The 23,402-nt window shown below is 40.6% G+C and overlaps 2 protein-coding genes across 2 annotated transcripts; both read right to left on the bottom strand.

Moving 5' to 3' along the window:
- LOC308479421 (gastricsin-like) lies at positions 1 to 6,770 on the bottom strand. The gene is made up of 9 exons (XM_081010122.1): positions 6,621 to 6,770; positions 6,015 to 6,165; positions 5,083 to 5,200; positions 4,380 to 4,498; positions 3,438 to 3,637; positions 2,572 to 2,694; positions 934 to 1,081; positions 608 to 706; positions 1 to 407 (listed from the first exon to the last, which is right to left on the bottom strand). The coding sequence occupies exons 1-9, from the start codon at positions 6,674 to 6,676 to the stop codon at positions 255 to 257; spliced, it is 1,167 nt and encodes a 388-aa protein (XP_080866248.1). The 5' UTR covers positions 6,677 to 6,770; the 3' UTR covers positions 1 to 254.
- A 9,683-nt stretch (positions 6,771 to 16,453) lies between these two features.
- LOC308479425 (pepsin B-like) lies at positions 16,454 to 22,701 on the bottom strand. The gene is made up of 9 exons (XM_081010127.1): positions 22,572 to 22,701; positions 22,116 to 22,269; positions 21,235 to 21,352; positions 19,929 to 20,047; positions 19,345 to 19,541; positions 18,781 to 18,903; positions 17,937 to 18,081; positions 17,623 to 17,721; positions 16,454 to 16,799 (listed from the first exon to the last, which is right to left on the bottom strand). Exons 1-9 carry the CDS (start codon positions 22,625 to 22,627, stop codon positions 16,647 to 16,649), a joined length of 1,164 nt encoding a protein of 387 aa, XP_080866253.1. The 5' UTR covers positions 22,628 to 22,701; the 3' UTR covers positions 16,454 to 16,646.
- Between the last annotated feature and the right edge of the window lie 701 nt (positions 22,702 to 23,402).

Here is a 23,402-nt window from a genome sequence, read left to right as displayed (position 1 = left end):
TCAGGTTTGACCATTTATTATCCAATCTGCCACAAACATCATTATAACAGCAGCCAGTGATTCAAGAAAGAAAAAAACCCAGGGCCCCAGAGTGCAGATAGTTCAAGGGGAATGGTCCAAGACAAGCTTAAAGGGAAAGAAAGAAATTGTAACGGAGATAAGGGCAAGCATTTAAACTACCCCTTTTATCTCAGTAAGAATCTTAAAAGAAAGGCATTGTAATAGATACAACTCAGGTGTAATAGCAAAGAAGCTTAGGCAGCAGCTGCAAAGCCAATCCTGTTGTTGCCCATGTCATAGACGGAATAGTACTTCCTGAGGAAGACATCTCCCAGGATCCAGAGAGGCTGTCCGTTTTGGGAAGGCAGATAGGTGGGCTCAATCCCAACTGTGCAGTAGCCATTGTTCTGTAAAGCAATAAATAGAAAGGGGAAAGTGAGTAGGATCCATAAAGATGCTAGCCCAGTTATTATAAAGACAGATGGCACTCAAGATAAAGCCCTATCTTTCTTCTCCTGTCCCGAACCTTAAGTTCTAATTCTTTCTATTGGTTCTTATGCTAAAAGAAAACAAATGAGTTAATGATGTCCTGATCTCTAAAACTTACATTGAGGATGTAGGCACTGGGGGGCAGAGGGAAGGAAACCCCATTGATGTTGAAGGAGATGGTGGGCAAATTCTGAACATTGCTGCAAGCAACCGCATACTGTGAAGGAAGAATGCAATGACTGGTTAATCTCCTATAGGAGGACAGCTAGGACTGCATGGAACTGAGATGTAGTCATTCCGTAGGCATCAATTACTTCTATAATGGCAAGATTCTTGGTGACTTTGAGGCCATCCACACAAACTGCGCATATGCCAGCTATATCCCACATCACCCTGCATCCTGTGTTACCCTTCCAGCTCTTCAAAATATGTAATTTCACCTACCTCTCCGTACTGATTTTGCTGAGCACCCACAGCCTGCGCAAAACTCGCTATGTACTGCTGAGGAACGGTGAGGAGGGATGTCCCAGTGTCCACAATAGCTTGGCAACCTTGGCTGCACCATCCAGTAGCTCTTCCCCCAATAGAAAACCTAAGAACAGGGAACACATTGAAAATCCCACCATACCTCTCATGTGCAGTCTTGCCTATATCCTCTGCAAAAAAATGTATGAAGTCCTTGCTGGCCACTAAATTTCTTTAAAAAGATTTATTACTGTGAAGCTCATGCCTCCCTTTCACTGCCTTCTGTTCTGATGTGGGAGGACCAGGAGGTGCCATGTGCTTCTCTATGCACCAAAAAGAGTGGATTGATTCCTTGCTGATACTGATACAAACCTCATGCTGACTCTTAACAAGCCAGTCTTACGGGCAGTCTTCCTAGTTTGTCATTTGTGTATCATAGCTTTCCTATAGATTAGTACTCAGTCAATGCATAACTATACCATAACATGGTGTGGATTGTCCTGAAATCTAATATGATGGAAGTTGCATAACAATGTTTTACTAGGGGCTGTACCCCTGCTCATTTCACTTATCAACCTCACCTACATTCACCCAACCTCCACCAACCACCTTTGCCAAAGCCATCCACTGCTTCCCTTTCCACTTCATGGTGCCAACCAGCCACCTTTTCCCTTCCTATGCTGCTCATTTTGCCACTCTTCATGAGGATCAGCCATGGCAGCAGCAGTTTCCAAGGCCAACCATGAAGCAGGATGGTGGGCAGTAACAGTGCCAGCTGGTCTAGGGATCTAGATGTTGATGGGCAGAGGAGCCAGAGCAGCTGAGGGGCTGCCCTGGCCTGTTTGGGCTGTCCCTCCGTGGCTTGCCTGGGCTGCCCATCCACTGCCTCTCATGATTCTGCAGTTCACAGCACCACCTGCAGCTGCGGGAATTGCAGCGTGATGATAACACTTAGGTTTGTATAATATGGTAAGATGTTTTTAAATCCTTGCTAGCTGCCTTCTTGACGTAGAAGGGGAGGATATAAGTTATAAATATAAATTCCCACTCAGTGCTATATGCTGTTCACCTCCTTGGCCCTATTAATCCTCCCATCAACATCTCCATGAGATAAAGAAGCCATGGAGAATGGGCTAAGGCTTAGTTCCTAGCCTAAGTTTAAACAATAAGCTTGTGGCATGCAAAACATCTAGGCTTGCAGTCCAATTTTACACGTTCAAGAAATAATCTTCCCTAGGAACATCAGTGTACTTTAGATTGTAGCTATGTGTAGCCACTTCATGCAGAACCCAGAGTGGGAATGCTGAATACACAGATGACATACTAATACATAGCTGTAGACTCATGAGCAAAGCCACATCTGACTTCAATTTTAATCCACTACAGTTTGAATATTATTGAACATAAAGTGACAGTGCAATCATTTACTTTGGTGAAATATCTATGATGCTTTGAGAAATAATGTATAAGTTTCAGTTTATATCTGCATTCCTTCTAGAAGAGTCTGGCTCAAATCCAAGAAGGTGTCGCCATGAGTTCAAAAGCACAGCACTATACAGATATTTATGGGAATTCTCCAATGCTCTTGAATTATTTTTTTTCACAATTTCAACTCACTCTTGAATTCCAATCTGCCAATAAAGTTCTTGGGTGACTGGAGCCCAATAGATCTCTCCAGAGTATAGTCGAGTGTCTACACCTCCAAAGACAACCTCACCACCATACTGAGAGCTTGGTTGGCTACAAACAAAAAGAAAGGATTAGGCATTCAGAATTTGTTCTGGAATGTTTAAAGCAAAGAACATTGTGTAAAGGGGTGGCTCTTATTTGGGTTGTATAAATGCAAAATTCCCTTCAAGGAAAATTAAGGATCTGAGATAAAGACGCAGTGAGAGTACAGTACTGTACATATGAATTTCTTGTGCATTGTTGGGGTTTTTTAATGGCTGACTGTATATAACATTTCATGCAAAATTATACCCCAAAATATGTATATGTGTGAGAGTCAAGTCCCATGAAATATGTTGTTTTATAAGTATTAATATATATGTATTTTTCTACAGCCATGTACATTGTTGTACGTATGATTTTTTTGCTGGTTACTTTAGGAAACCTGGAGTGAATATAATCTATGCATAATATTAGCATGTATAGTAACACATACAATAATGTGTATAAACATGCATATAACATTTGAGAAGTGTTTGCATTTATAGCAGAAGCACACAGGGACATAACTTTCTTCTCATCAAAATCATGGAGTGAGAAGGAAGTTTGAAAAATTGTGTGCGGAGAAGCTTAATACTGAGATTTTCAGAAAATTCCATCCCTTCATGACTAACTGAAATCTCATCTATTTCTGTGGCAGTAAAGCATGATTAATTTATTCTAGATCCAACCCATTTATATTTATGCTATGATGTATGAAAAGCAAAGGAGTGTGGGACATTAAAGCTAAAGGGAAAATGGCTTCTTTTTCTTACGAGCTCAGATAGAAGCTGAAGATTGGCTGTGAAAGCAAGTTTTGCTGCAACATCCCCTCTAAGGCCGTTGTAGCACCCCCAACTGCAAGAGAAGGATAAGCCATCCCCAGGATGCCATCAAACTGGGCATAAACGAAGTTGGAGCCAGGTTCATTTTCACTCAGGCCGAATTCTTGCTTAGTGACAACAATGTTCTGGAGCTAAAGGAGACAAAATGAAAGTGTCACCATAAAATTCATAGATAGGATAGGAATGAAAAGAATTATAAATTGTCAAAAGAGGGTATCCACCATCTTAGTGGCCTGCTTTTGAGCTTCTAGAACAGAGGTAGCCAACATGGTGCCCTTCAAATATTGTTGGACCACAATTCCCATCATCCCTGAAACATCCCTTAGCTTATGATTGTCAGCAGTGTGTGCAGGAGCCAGGCCCTGTGACCAGTAGGGCTTCGCAGGACTGGGGCCTTCCTAAGTTTGTTCTGGAGAGGCAAGGTGCAGCCGCACAGGTGAGGCCACATGGTAACTCGCTGCACCTGGTGGCAAGAGCCGGGAAGGGGTATAAGGTCAGCATTTCCCTTTGGCTCTTTGTCACAGCAACCTGCTTCCTGCCTTGCTGCATTTGGCTTCTTGCTTCCTGATCCTCAGAACCTTGACTTCGTGACTCCTTTCTCTTCAACCCTTGGACCCTTGACTTCGTGACTCCTTGTTTCCTGACCCTCGGACCCCTGGCTTCTGGACTCTCGTTCCTGCTCCCACCCCGCCATCTTGCCCCCGGTCCCAACTTCCTCAGCCGGGACTTCAATCGCCCCTAGACCAAACTATGACAATGATGGCTAAGAGGAATGGTTCCCCACCCCTACATTAGCAGATTCATTCGATGGTGATTCATTGGTAGCATTAGACTAGTTCACCCTCCCCAAAAAAAAGACTAAGTGACACTTACTCTCATGGTGTCAAAGCCAAAAAATCCATCAAGGTTACCGCTACCATACTGCAGGGAGAAGGTCTGTCCATTGGTGGAGTAGGTGGAAGACTGGCTGGGATTGAATCTTGAATGACCGGCTGTGGGGAGAAATATAATAAAAGGCTGAAAGCTTCCTTAGGATATACCCTAAATGTTGCACAGCATCAGCAGAAGTAGTACAGTTAGAAAAGCCTTGGTTTGGCATCATGGATAACAGAAATTCAGTTTCTTGGCAGCGAGGCTCTGTTGAAGCTCTGTCTGTATTCCATCACACCATAGCTGGCTTAGCTGTAGCTATGAATAAAGCTGGATGCGGGTGGCACTGTGGTCTAAACCACAGAGCCTACAGCTTGCCGATCAGAAGGTCGGCAGTTGTTCAGTCCTTGCTCCTGCCAACCTAGCAGTTCAAAAGCACATCACAGTGCAAGTAGATAAATAGGTACTGCTCCAGTGGGAAGGTAAACGGTGTTTCTGTGCACTGCTCTGGTTTGCCAGAAGCGGCTTAGTCATGATGGCCACATGACCTGGAACCTGTCTGTGGACAAATGCCAGCTCCTCGGCCTATAGAGCGAGATAAGCATCACAACCCTAGAGTCATCCGTGACTGGACCTAATGGTCAGGGGTACCTTTATCTTTTATGAATAAAGCTAGCTTTTGAACAGTTGGGGATTGGTGACTTACTGCACGCCTGGCTGTTGCAGTAGACAGAAGGCACCCACAAGTTTGAAGAGCCAGTGTCAAACAGCACCAGGAAATTCTGAGGTGGTGTTCCAATGCTGATTTCTCCATAGTAAGAAGCCTGGGGATAAAATATTTCACAATGTGAATTCCATAAGTATTCTGGCATGAACTGAGCTCTGTGATTTGCATGGAATGAGTGATTCTGTGAATTTTTAAAGCTCCCAACCTGATCAATTTCCCAAGGCTTAGGATTTCTCAAAAGACACACACACATTGACATTTACACATTGGGATGTTGTGATCACTCAAATAGGGGGGTTTGAAAGCCCTCAGATAGGACTGAGGCAAGAAGGACACTGCTCATAGCCTACTACATGCAGGGTGAATGGAGCCTCAGATAGCTTCACCACCACCTCAGCCCTTTCCCCCTTCCCTAAAGGACTGAGCTTTTGACCATAGATGGAAGAAGATAATCAGCAATGGCAGCAACCAGTGGTTTCTCCATCATGCAGTGGGGATTCTTCCCAGCAGAAATTGTGCAAATAGCATCTTTTTCTATGCTTAGGTAGTTCTCCAGCCTTATATCATTGTGGAATCTCATGCTTCTGGATCTCCACAGGGCCCACTGTCAACTCTTCTCCTGCTGCCTTCTTCCCCTGGTTCAAAGGTAAGTTACACACACTGAGGTAGGGGGAGGCAATGGTGCACATTTCGAGTGCTTATAAGTCTTTTGTGAGCACTCAGCCCAGCACTCACAAAAAGGCTTGAACTGTTGAGCCTAGAAATACTCATGCATCCTTAAACAGAATGCTACATTCCATGTGGTTTCTCAGCCTAATAGCATTCTGCTGTAGTGAGGAAAAATATAGGCTTGTTAAAGAGAACATCAAAGATACAAAGACAAGTTAACTCAGAAAGGACAGGAGACTCACATCCATGTACGCCATTGGTTCATAAGCAACATTGTATTCATTGAAGATGTACTTTTTGGCCGGGTCAAGTTTGTGGTTCTTCAGGTAATCTTCCAGCACACCCTTCTCCTTCATCACCTCTCGGATAGACTTGCCCTTCTTCAGAAGGACACTACATGGAATTAAAAAGCAGAGCATAGATATATAATTAATAGAGTGATACTTGCCATTCAAGGACCCCACACAACTTGGATGACAAAGAACCACCACCATATTTGTTCCTGTTCCTGCGCTGAGACCGTCCCTTGCCCACTTGTTGTTTTTCTACGGCAATTGATGGAAGGATGTACATTCAACAAATCGAAGAAATTAGGTTTACTGAATATGTGAGTATTATTGCATGAAACACCCTTTATACATGGCTCCTCCTTACCATGTGGAGAAAAATATTCTCACATCTTCACTCATCCCTGTACACTCATCTAATTCTCTGTGCTATATAATTTTACCTTACTCCTGACTTACACCATGAAAGTTCAAAAATTCTAATGCTACCTGATTAGCATCTTATTGGTCTCTATGCTGTTCTGTTTCATATATAGTATTAAACTGAGTAAGAACACTCACTTCACTAGTCCATCTGACAGCTGGAAGCAAGCCAGAACCAGGAGCACCCACTTCATGATGCTTGATTTCTCCCACGACACCTGATGAGCTTGTAGACCTCAGAAGAAAGTGGTCTGAAGTCTCACTTTTCAGCCCTTGCTTTTATACCACAGATGCCCCCCCCCAAACCAAAAAAATGTAAACACCATATTGGCTTGCATTGCCATTCCTTGTAGCCTAGTACCCAACCACTATCAACACAATCAGGTATGCTAAGAAATGTTTTTTTATCCTTTCATTGACTTTCCATTAAAAGTAATAATTGTGTATATAAAGCAATTAAGATTAGATAAGAAACAATACATGTGCTGATACAGCAAGAGAAAAATTGGGGTTATCAAGAATGAGAAAGGAACAATCACTGTTCTTCACCCCATTTTACTTCATCTCAATCCCATTGTTTCTTCTAGAAATCAAGGGATTCAGTATTTGTGCATGTGGGGGTATATATGTATGTATAGACACTTGCATATACCGATGATAGATAGATAGATAGATAGATGATAGATAGATAGATAGATAGATAGATAGATAGATAGATAGATGATAGATAGATGATAGATAAATAGATGATAGATAGATAGGTTATAGTTAGATGATAGATAGATGATAGATAGATAGATGATAGACAGACAGACAGACAGATCCACTGCAATATTTAACAGTTCACCAAATGGGTTATGTCTGCCACAGATTTTTCATTTGTTTTTTTAAAATAATATTTATTAATAATTTCAAAATTACAAGAAAAATAAAAAATAAAAACAACACTACAATACAAAAAAAGAAAAAAGAAAAAGAAGACAATAAAAAAAGAGAAAAGCACAAAATATGAAAACCAATACGACAATACAGCAATAAAAAAGTAAAAAAGAAGAAAAAAAGAAAAAAAACACAAATCCCAAATTGCATATCCATAATTTCCATTTGCTTGTTTCATTGACCTCCTCACACCTCCGTTTTTGTGTTCTAGTTTAGTAATTATTTCAGCAAATTCTTTCCATCTTTCTCAATTTTTGTTATAAAATTTATCTTAACAATTTAACCTAATAATTAACTCAACCAATCCTTACCATCTTTCCCCATATTCTATTATTCAGATTACCTTAATTTATTTAACCTTATCTTACCCCTAAGTGCCTTAAGACTTAAATCTTAAATTTCAAATATACATAACTCCTGATATCATTTCTGCTAGAGTCGTATAGTTTCATTCCGACATTTTCCCTAATATTCATTAGCTGATTCTAAAATTTAAAAAAATTCCCTTATAAATTCTCTTCCAATCATCATCCAACGTCTCTTCTTCCTGGTCTTGGGTCATGTCAGTCCTTATTGTCCATTCCATCTAGTCCATCAACCTGGAAGCCTTATGTCTGAGGCCCTTAAATGTCTTCCATGTCCCTTCTGCAATTCTTCTTCATCTTGTTTGTGCTTGCCCTTTTCCTTGTCTCTTATTGGTCTCTGTCTTAGTTTCTTTCCTTTCTCATTGAGGAGTAGGTCTCTGGGGGATTCCAACCCAAAATTGTCTTTATCACCCTTCATCCAACTCACCCATTCCCCACAGTCCCACTCCCCACAGTCCTCGATATAATCCAAAATGAATTTAAAATCAAATTTCAAGATCTCTCCAAAGCTAGGAACCTCCTCCTCTCCAGACTCCCCTTGGCCCACTCCAACTTCAATCTTCAATAGCAGCGGCTTATGCTCCTGTAGGGCCTCGGGTCTCTCCATTTGTACTATTTGAGGTGCAACCGCATCCTCCTCCATTGTCAACTGCACTTGCCCAGTCAGTACAGATTGATAGGTTGGTTCTTGGATGATTTCTGTATCAATGTTATTAACCACAACAGTCAAATCCATTTTCTCATTCATCAAGTCCATCTTTTCATGCATCTGTTCCAGCAAAGCATTTGTCTTGCATAGAGCAAGCAGCCAGTCTTTCTCCCAGCTCATCTTTGTTCAAGGTCAGAAAAGACTGTTCCCACAGTCTTAATCTCACAGATGTTGGGTCTCAAATATGCTGCAACAACAATTTAGCAAGCTCCCTCTAGAGGAGACAATCTACTTGTATCCATTTTTTTTTTAAAGACAAAGGAAAGTTACTTTCATTTTTCAGATATTTCAGACGTTTTTCAGATATTTTGTTTCTTTAAGATGCAAAAGGCAACATTAGAATCAACTTGTTTCTCTTCATTAGCTATCTGTCAAAGTGTTACGTTCACAGTCAATGAACCTCTCCAACAGTTTCTGTCTCTGACACCCCGTTCCCAGGTTAGAGACGGTGGAAACTTATCCTTCTTCACTCCCTCTCCTGCTGGGGTTAAACAGAGTCCCCCCCCCTTTTTCTCCTGCTTCCAAGGGGGGTTTCAGTGTTTCTAAATGAAGGAAATTTAGTCCTTTTTTGACAGCTTCCCGGCTTTAGCTTGCGAAATTTTTGTTTTAGTCTATATACAAAAAAGCGGAAGGCGGACTTCCTGTTTGCACCTTCCCGCTTCGATACCAAATTAAAACAATTTCTTGATCCAATTTTCCGTTTCTACTCACGGGTAATTGTTTTAAGTCCAATTGTCCACAGGAAAAAGTCAGCGCTCTCTGGCAATGGCTGTGCGGCTTCACTCCGTGAAAGTAGCAGTCAGTTCGTAGCACCGCGCTTCTCACCCCACTTCGCTCCGGAGCCCCTAGATGGGATTCCCCACGAGTAGGGGGGCGCTTCTGGTGCCCTGCCGAACCCCACGTCCCCAGGCTTCCTCCGCCTGGGATTTCTAGCGGGTCCCCACCTTCGCCGCGGCAGGAAGACCCAGTTTCCACGGAGCCCGTTCCTCCGGTCGGAGGAACTCCGCCATTCACCAATGGCGCTGACCCGGAAGTCTGTCTGCCACAGATTTTTCATGATATTCCTGTTTCCTAGTAACAATTAAAATAATAAACATTTGAATGATTAATCAATGTAGGGATTTATCCAGCCTGACTTTTGAGATCAAGGATTCTAGAAAAAAAAATATTCAAGATTCAGTTCCTCTTCTGGTAACCGGTTAAAGGCCAGGAAATGTTGCATTCAAATAAATACCGTGAACCGTCTCCACAAATGAAGGAATTAAGAAGTAGGGTCCACCACGGACTTACATTGAGGCTGATGCTATTTAATGTCTTCATAAATGATCTAGAGTCAAGGGTGAATTGTGGGGTAACCAAGCTTGTGGATAAACCCAAGTATTCAGAATCCTGACATTCTAAGCAAGCTATGGGGAGCTTCAGAAGGATATTCTAAAAATGACTCAATGGGCAGCAAATGAGATTCAGTGTAAAGTGGGACAACTCTATGTGAAAAACATTACAGCATTTTGGATATATATATTTTTAATAAGATGTGCAAGAGGGGACATGATAGAGGTGTATAAGATTTTGCGTGGTGTAGAGGAAGTAGGCTGAGTGATGTTTGTTTCTTCCATTTTCCTAATACTAGAATCCTAGGCCCCTCCAATGAAGCTGAATGTTGGAAGATTCAGGACGGACTAAAGAAAGTACAGTGGTACCTCAGGTTAAGAACTTAATTCGAGGCAGAGATGGAGGGAACTGTGGCCCAGCAGGAACATGAGTTGTTGGACTTGACGAATGAACCTGGAGAAAGCCAGATTTGGAGAGACAGAGTTCTGTTTGGTTTGGAGATGGGGGGCTGGATAGACCCCCCTATGCAGGGATGTTTTGACCTTTCAAGTCTGGCTTTGGGCCGGGAGGCATTCGGAGTTGTGCGGGCCCTTAACTTTGGAGGGACTTTGAAACATGCTTTTAAATACCACATGGAGTTCAGTGCTGACTTTGGAAAAGGGGCTGATCTGTCGAGATGGGACAAAAACATTGTCAAGCTGGAGTCTCCCCAAGTGAAAGGAGCAGAAGACAAAGTAAAGCACAGGTATAAATATGAAGAAGATCTGCGGATGGGACATGGAAGAGATCCAAGGGCCTCGGATATAAGGTTACCAGGTTGATGGACTAGATGGATGGGATAGAAAGGACTGACAAAACCCGAGACCAGGAGAAAGAGACGTTGGATGAAGATTGGAAGAAAGTTTTAAACAAATTATTTAGGAAAATCTTGTAAAAGTAAAGAGTATTAGAAAAATGTTGGAATGAAATTATTTGGCTTTAGCAGAAATGTTAAAAAGAATTATGTAAAAATATGTCATGGTTAAGAGATTTTGGTATAAATAAGATTTAAGTTTTAAGTTTTAGGGCCTTTTATGGTAAGATAAGGTTAAAATAGATTAAGGTAATTTAATGACAGAATATTATGAAAGATGGAAAGGATTTGCTGAGATAATTAATAACTAGAATACAAAAAAGGGAGGTGTGAGGAGGTCGATGAAACAAGGTAATGACAGTTAATGATTTGGGAATATTGGATTTGTTTTTAATTTTTTTGTCTATTTTTGCTTTTTGATTTTGATGTATTATGTGTTTTGTTTTTTTCTCTTTTTGACCTTGTTTTTTTTATTGAGTCGTATTGTTTAAATGTTACTTGTTTTTTCCTTCTTTTTTTTTCTTTGTTTCTTTGTAGTCTTAAAATTCTCAATAAATATTATTTTTAAAAAAGAAAGAACTTAATTCGTTCTGGAGGTCCGTTCTTAACCTGAAACTGTTCTTAACCTGAGGTACCACTTTAGCTAATGGGGCCTCCCGCTGCCGCTGTGCCACCACCACACAATTTCTGTTCTCATCCTGAAGTAAAGTTCTTAACCTGAGGTACTATTTCTGGGTTAGCAGAGTCTGTAACCTGAAGTGTCTGTAACCTGAAGCGTCTGTAACCCAAGGTACCACTGTACTTCACAAAGTGCTCCCGTAAGAATTTGTGATGGCAACCAACCAGGATGGCTTTAAAAGAGAATTAGGCAAATTCATAAAGGATAAGGCTATCAAATGACTATGCTCTACCTTTAATGTCAGAGGCATAATAATAATAATAATAATAATAATAATAATAATAAACCTTTATTGTCACTACACCATCTGTGTGCAGTGAAATTAAATGAACCCCCCCCCCCCATACACTCAGTTATGCTGCTGTCTATCAGTTGCTGGCCATTGCAAGTAGGGACAGCCCTGTTGCATACAGGCCCTGCTTACAGGCTGCTCACTGGCATCTGGTTGGCTACTGTGAAAACAGGATGCTGTACTAGATGGGCCTTTGGTCTGACCCAGCATGGCTCTCTCCATGTTCTTTTAATTCTGTTGACCTTTCTTCCCACTGATGGAACCATACAGTGCAGGAATCACTGCTAAAGACCTTCATGGACATTAGATTAACAGGCACCATTTATACCGCTCTATCGTATCAGCATGGAAAACTATCCTTATCAATCCCAAAGCCAACACAGGGTAAAGTGACATAAAATTTGTCCATCAGAGTGAGCTATGAAAGCTATCGGTCATCAGCTGAATAAACAGCTGAAAGGGCTCGTTGTGGTTTTTTGAAGAAGTCAAGCGGACTCTTAAGGGCAAATGAAGAGAAAAACCCTCCAATTCAGTGGAGTTTTTACCAAGTAATCAGTCCAAAGCATTGAGACTACATGTCTTTGGGCACAGGAATGAGGCAATGTTTCACTTGTGTATTTTCTGTTCAGTTTCCTTCAAGGTTATCCACTGGCTCCACAGTTGGGGAGGGAGTGAAAAAAACAAAGATTCAGTATGCTTGTTTATTTCACTCCCTCCTCAACTGTGGAGCCAGTGGACTGTGCTAGTTTTAAATGTGGGAAGCCAAGGTTCAAATCCTTGTGTATAATGGCAATCACTTTGTGCTTTGGACAAGTCACCCATGCAGTTAATATTAATTTGCCTCAATTCCCCAAACTTCTGCATCTTAGTATCTTAGTCCATGTCCTCCAATGATAAACATATGCCACCTGTTCTAGGCATCTCCTCTAGGAAAGCCCATTTCTGAGCCATGTAGCTGTACTTAATTGGTAAACACATTTAGAAAGAAAGAAAGAAAGAAAGAAAGAAAGAAAGAAAGAATCATTTACATTTACACAAAGTGATCTGGGCAGGAGAGGCCCATTCTGTTTCGCCACCTGAGGTAGAACAGGAATTGTTTCCACCTCACCACTTCTACCGCTGCTGCACCTTGGCTCTCAACAAATGTGGCAGGAGCTGGAGCACTTCTCTAAGCCTTCCCAGTCAGCTTCTCTCTTGCGGGCAGGGAGGACTAACAGCAATGCCACACACCAAAATGCTTCCCTCTTGACAGTGGCAGAAGTGTTGGGGTGGGCAGAGTGCCACCTCTTGCACTTGCATCACCTGAGACGGGCACCTCATGGATGTGCCAGCTCTGCTGTATCATCTTCAATCTCCTTCTGCAATTCCTTTTCATATAATTTTTTCCCATTTGTTTATATAAGTTGTTTACAAGATCATTCCTCTGTAGACTGAGTTCACCACATTCATATCAACTTACTGGCCTTGTTACTTGTTACCTTTGCAAGTCCTTTTTCTGCACAAGACTTTGAATTGCAAGTATCCCAATCAAGTTAATGGAATTTCTGTTGAAGATTGTTGTAGTCTTTCTGCTTTATGCTGATGTTTGTTATTTGAATGTTCAGAAAACCAGGGAATAAAAAGATTTGTTGGTTCTTCTGTGTATTTTTAAAGATGGTCATAATCTGTGCAAACATAGCAAGTTAGGATAATGGTTTAGGTATATAAAGTTTTTAAAATCTTCATTAGCCTAGGATGAGGATGGGTTGAAAAAAAATACTCTGAAGAACATCTGAATGCAATAAGAAACAATTTAGCAGTGATGTCCCTGAAGAAATATGCATACATCATGTGTCCCATAGCTTAAATATACTACTGGCTGTAACCAGGTTTTTATTAAGAATCACTCTTCTACTTTGCTTTGTAGATCCTGCAGTAGCTTCCAGAGAATAAGAAATGGCTGCATGCTGCTCAGCTTGACATAAAAAAGCCCTTCCCCATTTTACCATTTGTGCCAATTGTAAAGCAATGTAATAGTAGAAGAGATTTGGCACTGCTGCTCCCCCACTTTTTGGTTTTCCTTATAATGTTTGAATTCCTTAAATAGTGCCTTTTCCCATGCCAGATAAAGCCTAAAAAATAATTCTGCCATATTCTCAATTGTTCTTCCATGATGTAAGCTTGGAGTGTTTGAAACAAACACAGAAAATGTGGTGTGGTGTATCATTTGGGCTGGGTGCTCTACCTCTCCTTCAAATCAGAACCAGTGAAGGCAGTGAATGTCCTTTGTGACTGTCTGGAGGTGGTTGAGGATGGATGGCAGCTAACAGATTGAGGTTGAATCCTGACAAGACAGAAGTACTGTTTTGGGGGGACAGGGGGCAAGCAGGTGTGGGGGACTCCCTGGTCCTGAATGTGGTAACCAGGTGTGCAGCCTGGGAGTCATTTTGGACTCACAGCTGGGCAGCTGTCTACCAGCTCCATCTGGTATGCAGGTTGAGACCCTACCTGCCAGCTGACTGTCTCACCAGAGTGGTGCAGGCCCTGGTTATCTCCCACTTGGACTGCTACGTACGGCTACCTTTGAAGGTGACTAATCCAGAATGCAGCAGCTAGACTGGTGACTGGGAGTGGCCACCAAGACCACATGACAGTCTAGGGTTACCACACATCTGGATTTTTCCAGACATATTCAAGAATGTTTCAAAGATGGTTTGATACAACTGTGAAAATTGAATAGAAATATTTAATTCTAATTATTTCAGTGAGGAGGTGACGTATATAAAGGGAAATAATTTCTGCAGGTATTCCATATTTTTGAAAATTTAATTAGACAAAATGACAATGTGGAAAGAATAATCATTGGACAAGAGCCGTGTAAGATAGGATTAATTGCCGATGACCTCCTATTTGTGGCAGATCCACCTGTTTTAATACCATGATGCTGCAGGAGTTTGAACCCTCTGGTTTGGCTGCAGGATTTAAAATAAACTTTGCCAGACCAAACTATATTTAAAGGCTTCACAGAAAACTGCAGACTTGTAATTCCTCAGCACATTAATTGAATCTAGTACCTCTGAGCAGGTAATTTCCTTTTCAATGAATTGTGCATGTTCCCCCATTAAGACCTCGCATATATATACATACAAGTTCACAAGTGCACATACTTTATCAGGTGCTGGGCTTTCTGAGGTCTGTAATTCCAAATATAAACTGGTAGTCACAGGCATCCCAGTTTCTGTGATATATGTGTTTCCTGCATTCTCATGTGCAGATATCAGTTTTCTGAGCAAATCTGCTGGCCAGGAGCTTACTTGCCTTCCACCCACCTTGTTCAGTTTCAAAAGCAGAAGATCCTTCTTTACCTTGTTTGTCTTAAAGGGCTCTAACTTACTCCATTCTCTCAATTTCTTGAAAACCTTTTTGCCACTGTGAGCCTTTATGACTGAGCTCTTGTGTATTAATTGATTGCAATAATTTATTTCTTCCCCTGTTTTTTCTGATGCTTGGCGTATGATAGCTGTACATATACTCCTCAGTACTAAAGCATATACAGCTTCAGGCGTTATCACCATCACCATGCTTGCATATTTCCACAACCACACATGAGCTGAGTAGTGCTTTCAAGTATTAGCTGATTACTTCCAATGCTCAGCGTTGGAACTTGTGCAATTGGAAGCACAGATAGCAGTGGTTTAGTATATGCATGCCCTCTCAGCTACTTCTACACAAAAGGGGACTGGATGGTAGCTGGGAGGTAAGTAGAGCCCAAGAAAGCCTCATGACAATCCATTGGCAGAAGTATCAGTGCATCAAAAATTTCCTAACAAATACACACCATGGACTTAGGTCTCGGAGTCTGTCATCTTTATTAATGATTCTTTTCTGCATTGTGTCAGAAAATAATAGCCTAATATGAAATAGGATTTCCTTAACAGGTTTCTTCTTTTTTAATAGGCAGAAAAATACATGTCTTCTTGGGTCAGACCAAAGGTACGTCTAGTCTAGCATACTATCATCTGTAATGGAGTGGGGGCATGATGAAGATATTCATCTCCTGTTTGTCCCCCAATCAGTGAAATAATGTTTCTGAAAAGAGAAGCTCCATTTAAGCTATCATTGCTAATAACCATTGGCAGATTATCCTTCATTAATATGTCTGCTCCTCTTTAAAATCCATCTAGGGCTAACGGCTATCAACACTTTTGTGATACTGAATTCCAAAAGTCAATTGCACATTGTGTGCAGAAGTGCTTCTGTTTAGCTGTCCTCAACTTACTGCCAATCAGTTTCATTGAATTATATCAATTTCTGGTATTTTGAGATAATAATTAGTAACTCTCTCGACACTGCTCATTATTTTATATCATGCCTTCGTTTAGGCTTTTATTTTTCTAGATTACATTTATTAGATGATTACTATTATCGGCGCTGGTAGTCCTAAAAAGATGAAATATCATGACTGCCAAAGTAATGACATTTTGGACGATCAATGTGTTTATGTAGATTTATGACATATGCTATGCTTGTTTTTTATGTTTCTCTCAGTAACCTGCAAAATTTTAAAGCTGATATTTTATTATTGAAGTTGGTTTTACTCCTTGGGAGAAATTGATCCCATTCAGTTTTCCAAAACTGGAATCAATGCCATAGAGTTCCTCAAATTTCATTATAGACTCTTAGTTCATGATTCAGAACTCAGGATTTTAAGACCTGAGGAGTCACTGAAGAGACAAGACATAGAAAAAAGGAACAACCTAGATTGTTTCCTAGATTGAACCTCAGATACCCACACATACAATATTGAAACAGACAGCCAGAAATTTGGCATATTGGTATTTATTTCTCCATAGCAATGGATCTCAAGAGAATTGATAGTATAAAAGCAGTAGCAGATGAATTGTGGAAAGGTAAGAATACTGCAATTTCCTTTACAAACAATGTAGAATGATTCTGTTGAATTCCCAAAGAGTAGCACTATTGATCCAGAAAAGAATTGGGCTTTTTTTTCTTTATCTAGGCTGAAGGTGCAAAGCCCACCCTGTTGTTGGCCATATCAAAGACAGAATAATACTCCTTAAGGAAGACATCACCCAAGATCCACAGTGGCTCCCCAGTTGGAGAAGGCAAGTACGTAGCCTCAATCTCAATTGTACAATATCCATTATTCTGTGGAACAAAAGAAAGCAAGTTAAACCTGTGCTGGGGAAATAAATAAGACAGCATTTCAAGGAAGCCTGGAATAAGGACTTGTTCGCAAAGACACACTAGAGATCCACATTTGATATGCTCCAGTATGTCTCTGACCATCTACATGTCCAGATTCAGGGCTGGCCACAATGCAGACAGGGCCAATAGTGAGGCTAGCCCAGTGAGCATCATCTCCACTCTGCGAGAAGTGACAAAATGGAGGGATACTTTTTCACTATTTTATAGGTGCTAGTACTACTCATACTCTTCCTTTTGGCAATTACAGTCCAAGCAAACATTTCTTTAGGAACAATCTGCAACTATAAATCTAGAAAAGAATTCTAACATCAATGATAGATCCGTGTCAGGTCTATGGTCTCAAAAAATAAAATTAAAATGACCCCACAAAAAACGTTAGGAGAAAAAAATACAAGGCACCATTACAACAGTTTTCCTGAGTAAATAAATGCCACCCCTTAGTATAAAAAACCAGACTCTTAATCTGTTGTTAAAACAGAAATCAGGTAATTTATAAGGTTTAATGACAGAATACGATAATGATGGAATAATAATAATAATAATAATTTTATTATTTATAATTGCCTCTTTCAGCAGGTCTGGGAAGGCTCCCTCACAGAGGGAAGCATTCACCACCCCACAGAGCCCATCGCCCAGCCCTTCCCGGCTCACTTTTATAAGCCAGGATGGGCAAGGATCAAGGAGACAGGTATTATGAACATAGCATGGTTCAAAACGCATACTGTTCTGGGGAATTATGTTTAGCAATATGGTATATACATACATTGGTGACATAGGCAGATGGAGGCAGTGGAAACTGGGATCCGTTGATGATAAAGGTGATGGTGGGCATGTTCTGGACATAGTTGCAGTTCACCACAAACTGAAAAACAAATAAAGAGGGAAGGTTAACTATTTGAGTATGCTAGAACAGAGGTTGGTTGAGTCATGTCCCCTGTAGAAAACAGGCTAAAACAAGCAAAATATTTTCCGTTCTTTTTGGTGCATATAGCAAAGTTCTATGAGCACATTGTGTTTCCTGCAAGCAGCTCACTGTCTCCTGAGGTGTGGCTTTCTGAAATTACCTCATCTACTCACCTCACCATTGTATTCTTGACCACCTACAGCTTGCAAGAAATTCCCCATGTACTGCTGTGGGACAGCAAGTAGATATGTTCCAGTGTCCACGATTGCCTGGCAGCCTTGACTGCACCAGCCAGTAGCCTGGCTGCCAATAGCAAACCTGCAGAGGAAAGAAGCGATATTAAGGCCCCAAATGGGTTCTCAGAGACTCACCTCTGTAGCTGTGCATTGTACACTGAAACAAAACGCGCCACCTCCTTCCACATATATTATACAGAAAATTCACTGGTTGAGATTCAGTCTTTCCCACCTACACTTCCTCCCGTTCACAGAGCTTCCCCATAGGATTCATCTTGTCACATATTAATTGGAGTAGATTGTGCACTGATCCATCCAATCATTTTCATGCTAAGATATTAACCCTATTGCTTCTCTTGAGGCTGGCACAAAAGAGTGATCTTTGGCTATGACAGAAGTTGTTAATGGCCTTTCTGGATTTTACATGCATTCAAGTATGTGCACACAATAAAGATGCAGACATTATATGTTTTCCTCAAGGCAACATTTTAGTTCCAGAAAATCTATATTTTCTCAGTATTCATACTGCAATATATTGTTACTTGTTTGGATTTTTATTTTTAGTTAAATGCTATAACCAGCTGGAATATCCATTGATGCAATCGTTTCATTCCAGTCCCAAGCCCACAACACACGTATTCTAAAGCAGTAAGCAGGAGGAATAAAAGTACCCCACTCTGCAGAAAGGCAAAGCCATTTTTGTCACCTGGAAATGGAACATGTTTAAAGCAGGAAAGCACAGCTAGGTATAGGTAAAATGGAAATTATGTGTGCCACTTACTCCTGAATACCAATCTGCCAGTAATATTCACGGGTGACAGGCGTCCAGGTAATTTGCCCAGAGTACAACCGATTGTCTACACCTCCCAAAACCATTTCCCCTCCATACTGAGCAGTTGGTTGGCTGAGGAAACAAAAATGGTTTAAAACAGACAAGGATTAGTTCTAACTACCTTTAAATTTGATGGTGCTCTAAAAGTCCACAGGTAAATAAGCCTAGAGAAGATTAGAGAAAGCATAAATGGAGAGCAATAAACAGTTGGCAGGTCAAAGGGGGAAAGAACAAATCAGGAACAGGAACAAATTTGCCCCACATTAACAAGGATCTCACTCCACTGTTGAAAATCCATCCTTTCATCACTCCAGTGATGATATTAAAAGGGAAGGTTGATTAAGAAGGGTCAAGGGGCTAACAGAAAGCTTAATTTGCATCAATTGCTCATACGCTCATTCTCAACTGTGTTTTGTTACTGTAAGGATGGAACCATGTAGGAGTATTTTATTTATCCTAGATTAATTCTTCTTGCACATACCCCTGACAAAAATATCAGGTTTTGGATCTTACCGGGAGAAATAGAAGCTGAAGATGGGTTCAGAAAGCTGCCCTTGTCTTAGCATCTGCTGCATAATGGTGGGACCTGCTACAGCTAAGCCGGGATAGCCCATGCCTAAAATCCCATCAAAACTGGCATAGTAGAAAGGACTGGAAGGCTCATTTTGACTCAAGCCAAACTCCTGGTTTTGAACGACAATGTTCTGGACCTGGAGAGAAGGAATCAGTGGGGTTCACTTGCAACGTGAATCGTGATAACTGACAGGCAATACTCAACATTTTAGGAATAACGCTACACGAAGAGACAATGAGTCCCAGTGGAGTGGATTCTTCAAAATGTGGTCTGGTGTCAATCTCAGCAAAACTGGATCTCAGTGGGTACCACCAATCACTGCTGTGCCTTAGGAACTTAGTTTTTTGCACTTGTTAAATTCAGATTTCGATGCTGAGTTCAGAACAGGATGCTTTCTTATACTGCAAAGGATTCCTGCCATTGGTAACTGGATTCCCAGAATTATTAGCTTTACCTTAGTTTGAATATTCCCAGAATGTGGCACACTTAAGGATGAGTGACTCACAGTGCAAAGTTCACTTACCTGCACTGTATCGTAGCCTAGCATGACAGTTAAGCTACCACTCCCATAGGATAGTGTATAGGTCTGTCCATTGTTGGAGTAAGTGGAAGATGCACTGGGGTTGAACCTATGGTGGTTACCTAGAATAAAAAAGAAACACAGAGTACAAATCTATCTCTATGAGGCAGTGAAAGCTGCCCATTAGCATGCAAGATTCAGTTTACAACAGATCTGACTTTGCTACAGACCCAGCCTATCACCCATGAACTCTTATATGCACACATAGTGAAGAGGCTAAAAAGGAGGCAACAGGAAAGGGGCACTTCTCACAAAAAAATATACAAACATTGTACTGCATTTACCTCAGAAGGTCCCCATTGTTGGTCAAAATTAGGGCCCTGCACCGTTTTAACATGGTTTGAGGACAGCTTCATAATGTATCTTCATCTTTAGAACATTTGTACATAAAAATGTATGATATGAATGAAAATAATATACTAAAATGCATTATATAAGAACATAAGAAGAGCCGCTGGATCATGGTAATGGCCCATCTAAGTCAGAATTCTGTTGTCATGATGGTCAATCAGATGCCTATTGGAAGCCAGTAAGCAGGATGTGAGTGCAAACAGTTTTCTCTTCTCACCTGTGATTCCCAGGAGCCAGTATTCTGAGTCATGCTGACTCTGACAGAGAAGGTAGAAAATAACTGTTGTGGCTAGTATATATTAGGGGAAATTGCTTGCAGAAAATGTGTATATTAGACAAAATGGCTTACAAAATTGTGTATATTGGGAGAAATGCGCACTAAAATATATGTGCATTTCTGTGAGGACTTTTTAAAAGAAGATTTGCAAACCAATGCAGTAATATGACAAACTGAACATAAGACTGGAAAAAATGAAAAGCTGAAACTGACAGATTTGCCCGTCTTGATTAATGCAATATGCTATTGCTTTCATAAGATCTGCTTGCATTGACTATTCCTCCGGCACTTCTTAGCTGAGTAGCATCATGGTATCTGGCCATCACAACACCATTTGCTGTTTCTAACCCACACTGTGCACACACAATGCTTCAAATGAGCTCTAGTATCATATCTCATGATATGTTGAGAAAAAATAAAGAATTTGAACTCAGAGAAAGACGGGCTTGTGCCCAGAAGCAGGGGAGGGAGGAGAATCTTAGGGTTGTCCGTCAATATATTATAATGATATTCCAAGTTTGGAAGCTGCAAATAAGGTTTGCAGTAAGATTATTTTTAAACAAAATGAAGTGCTTTCTTGAAGACAAACAGCCACTTTCAGCAACTGTGTAGAGTACTTACCACAGGCTGCAGTATTACAATACACAGAAGGTACCCAGAGATTGGAAGAACCTGTGTCCATGAGAACCAGGAAGTTCTGGGGTGGAGTTCCAATACTGATCTCTCCAAAGTAGAAAGACTGCCAATGGAGAAAGCTTGAATGAGGTGGAATAAAGGAATTTCACCACATCTTTTAATGCTCTTATCATTTCACCACCTTGCTAATAATTTGCTACCAATGATCTCAAAGGGGCTATTTACATCATGAAGACTTCAGTTTAGCAATGCATCCCACAGAGAAGGTAAACTACACTACTCTCCAAGAGCATACAGCAAAGCAAACAGGAGGGTTATGCAAGATGCTAGAATCATAATCCCTAATCCTCTTCTCTAACTGCCAACATCCAGAGAAAGGACTTGAAGGTGGATGTTTTCACTACAGCACTTTCCTCTACTGAAGATACAAAACACGAAAATGCATCTGCCTTTGTTGGGGTGAACATGGCAAGCAAAGATGCATATATCTCTTCTCTGGAGCCTTTACCCAGGCTCATAATCTTTAGTGTGTCTCATGGAATGCTCAGCAGACAAGTCAGCAAGCAAAGAAGATACCATGAAGCCATGACCCCCAAAATTAAAAGTAGAATCTGACATCATTTATGGTGTGTTTTATTAATGCACACTGGACAAACATCTGTGTCTTGCTGTCATAAAACAGAGAGCCCCAATTCACATCTCTGAGCACATACGGTTGAGTGTTCAGTTCATTCTTATTGTAGGGGGAATGGGTTGTTTGATGGCATTATCAACTGCTGAGCTCAATGTGCAAGTTCATGTATTTTCTCTACCACTCTGAGAAGGAGGAGAGAAGAGGTACAGATTCATATTGATGCAATACTCACATTCAAGTTGTTGGTTATTGGTTCGTAAGCAATGTTGTATTCATTCCAGTGGTATTTCAATGCAGGATCAGCATGGTGTTTCTTCAGAAATTCCTCCAGCACTCCTTTCTCCTTCATGTTCTCCCGAATGGATTTCCCTTTCTTCAGAATGACTCTGCATAAGACACAAAGAAGCAACATGGGTGGCCTTTCTGTCCTTCTGCTATGCACTCTTTCTTCACCTGCTTTCCTATTCTTTGTTATTGGGAGCTACTAATGGCACATTGTGCTTCTTTATTATTCATCCATTCATTCAATAAAAGCAAGGGAGTGTGAGGGAGATAAACTCTCAAAGCCGACAAGCGAAGGTTTAATTTTGCTATGGAACATTATAAGAACATTGGCTGAAAATGTATGACTTGATTTAATTTCCAGTCATATATTCAGCGCATTTGTTGCTATTGTTGAGACACTCACCTCTCCAGGCCCTCTGACAGATGGAGAAAAGCCAATACCAGGATCAGCCACTTCATGGTGCTCACTGTCTTGACCAAAGCAATCTTCTAGAGAATCCACAAATCCTTTCCACAATTACAGCTGCTTTGTCCCTACTTTTATACTCAGAGCAACTGTCCTCTACTGGCTTATCTGTTTACTCTAGATTTCCAATATCATTATGTACACTCAATATCTACATTTTCTGTTTTCTTATGAATGATAGGGAATCAAATTCTTTTGTTTAAAAGGTTTTAAAAAGCAATTTGTGCTTTTGATTGTAAAAAAAAATTAGTTATAAGAACTGGATCTAGAGCAAATAGGGACAAATAAAAAAATGGTGATAAGATATCTACAAGATATCTACTGAAATATAATCAGTTTCCTTGAAAAGTTGGTCATATTCTTTTCAGAAATTATAAAGGCCAAGTTAATGATCACAGTTATTCTGACAAGTGCTTACATAATGCTGGATAGGCTCAATATTGATTTAATTGATGCCAACCAATATCAAGAGTAACTCCAGGTTTCTCTTCACTATAGTATTGGCCCATGCTGGACCATATAAAGTTATACTACCAATGAGGTATTTGAATCAAAACTCTGATCACATAGTATTTAGCTCCCACCAGCTAGAAGTTGCATGCATATCATTTTTTGGTAAAGTTTTTTATTATTTCATTTTATAATGCATATAAAATGGAGGTAACAATTACAACATGATTTCCTCCATTATAGCTCTTATTCTAGCGCAAGTGGTACCAAGTGTCCAGTGTAAGATTTTGGACTGTTTCCCACTGAGTTGCAATTACA

Source organism: Podarcis pityusensis (genome assembly GCF_964106645.2).
Source record: "Podarcis pityusensis genome assembly, chromosome: 6".
In the NCBI taxonomy this organism is placed as follows: domain Eukaryota; kingdom Metazoa; phylum Chordata; class Lepidosauria; order Squamata; family Lacertidae; genus Podarcis; species Podarcis pityusensis.
Note: the sequence above shows the minus strand (reverse complement) of the source record. Positions and strands in the feature narration are given on the sequence as shown.

Bases quoted from the DNA above. Each gene is read 5' to 3' on its own strand.
- LOC308479421 (XM_081010122.1), bottom strand. From the start codon at position 6,676: ATGAAGTGGGTGCTCCTGGTTCTGGCTTGCTTCCAGCTGTCAGATGGA. The intron at 4,499-5,082 runs GTAAGTCACCAA...TTCTCCCCACAG, and splicing joins CTGCAACAGCCAGGCGTGCA to CCGGTCATTCAAGATTCAAT. The intron at 707-933 runs GTAGGTGAAATT...CTTCCTTCACAG, and splicing joins AGCAAAATCAGTACGGAGAG to TATGCGGTTGCTTGCAGCAA.
- LOC308479425 (XM_081010127.1), bottom strand. From the start codon at position 22,627: ATGAAGTGGCTGATCCTGGTATTGGCTTTTCTCCATCTGTCAGAGGGC. The intron at 18,904-19,344 runs GTAAGATCCAAA...TTGTTTCCTCAG, and splicing joins TTCAGCTTCTATTTCTCCCG to CCAACCAACTGCTCAGTATG. The intron at 18,082-18,780 runs GTAAGTGGCACA...TTTCCTCTGCAG, and splicing joins TGGCAGATTGGTATTCAGGA to GTTTGCTATTGGCAGCCAGG.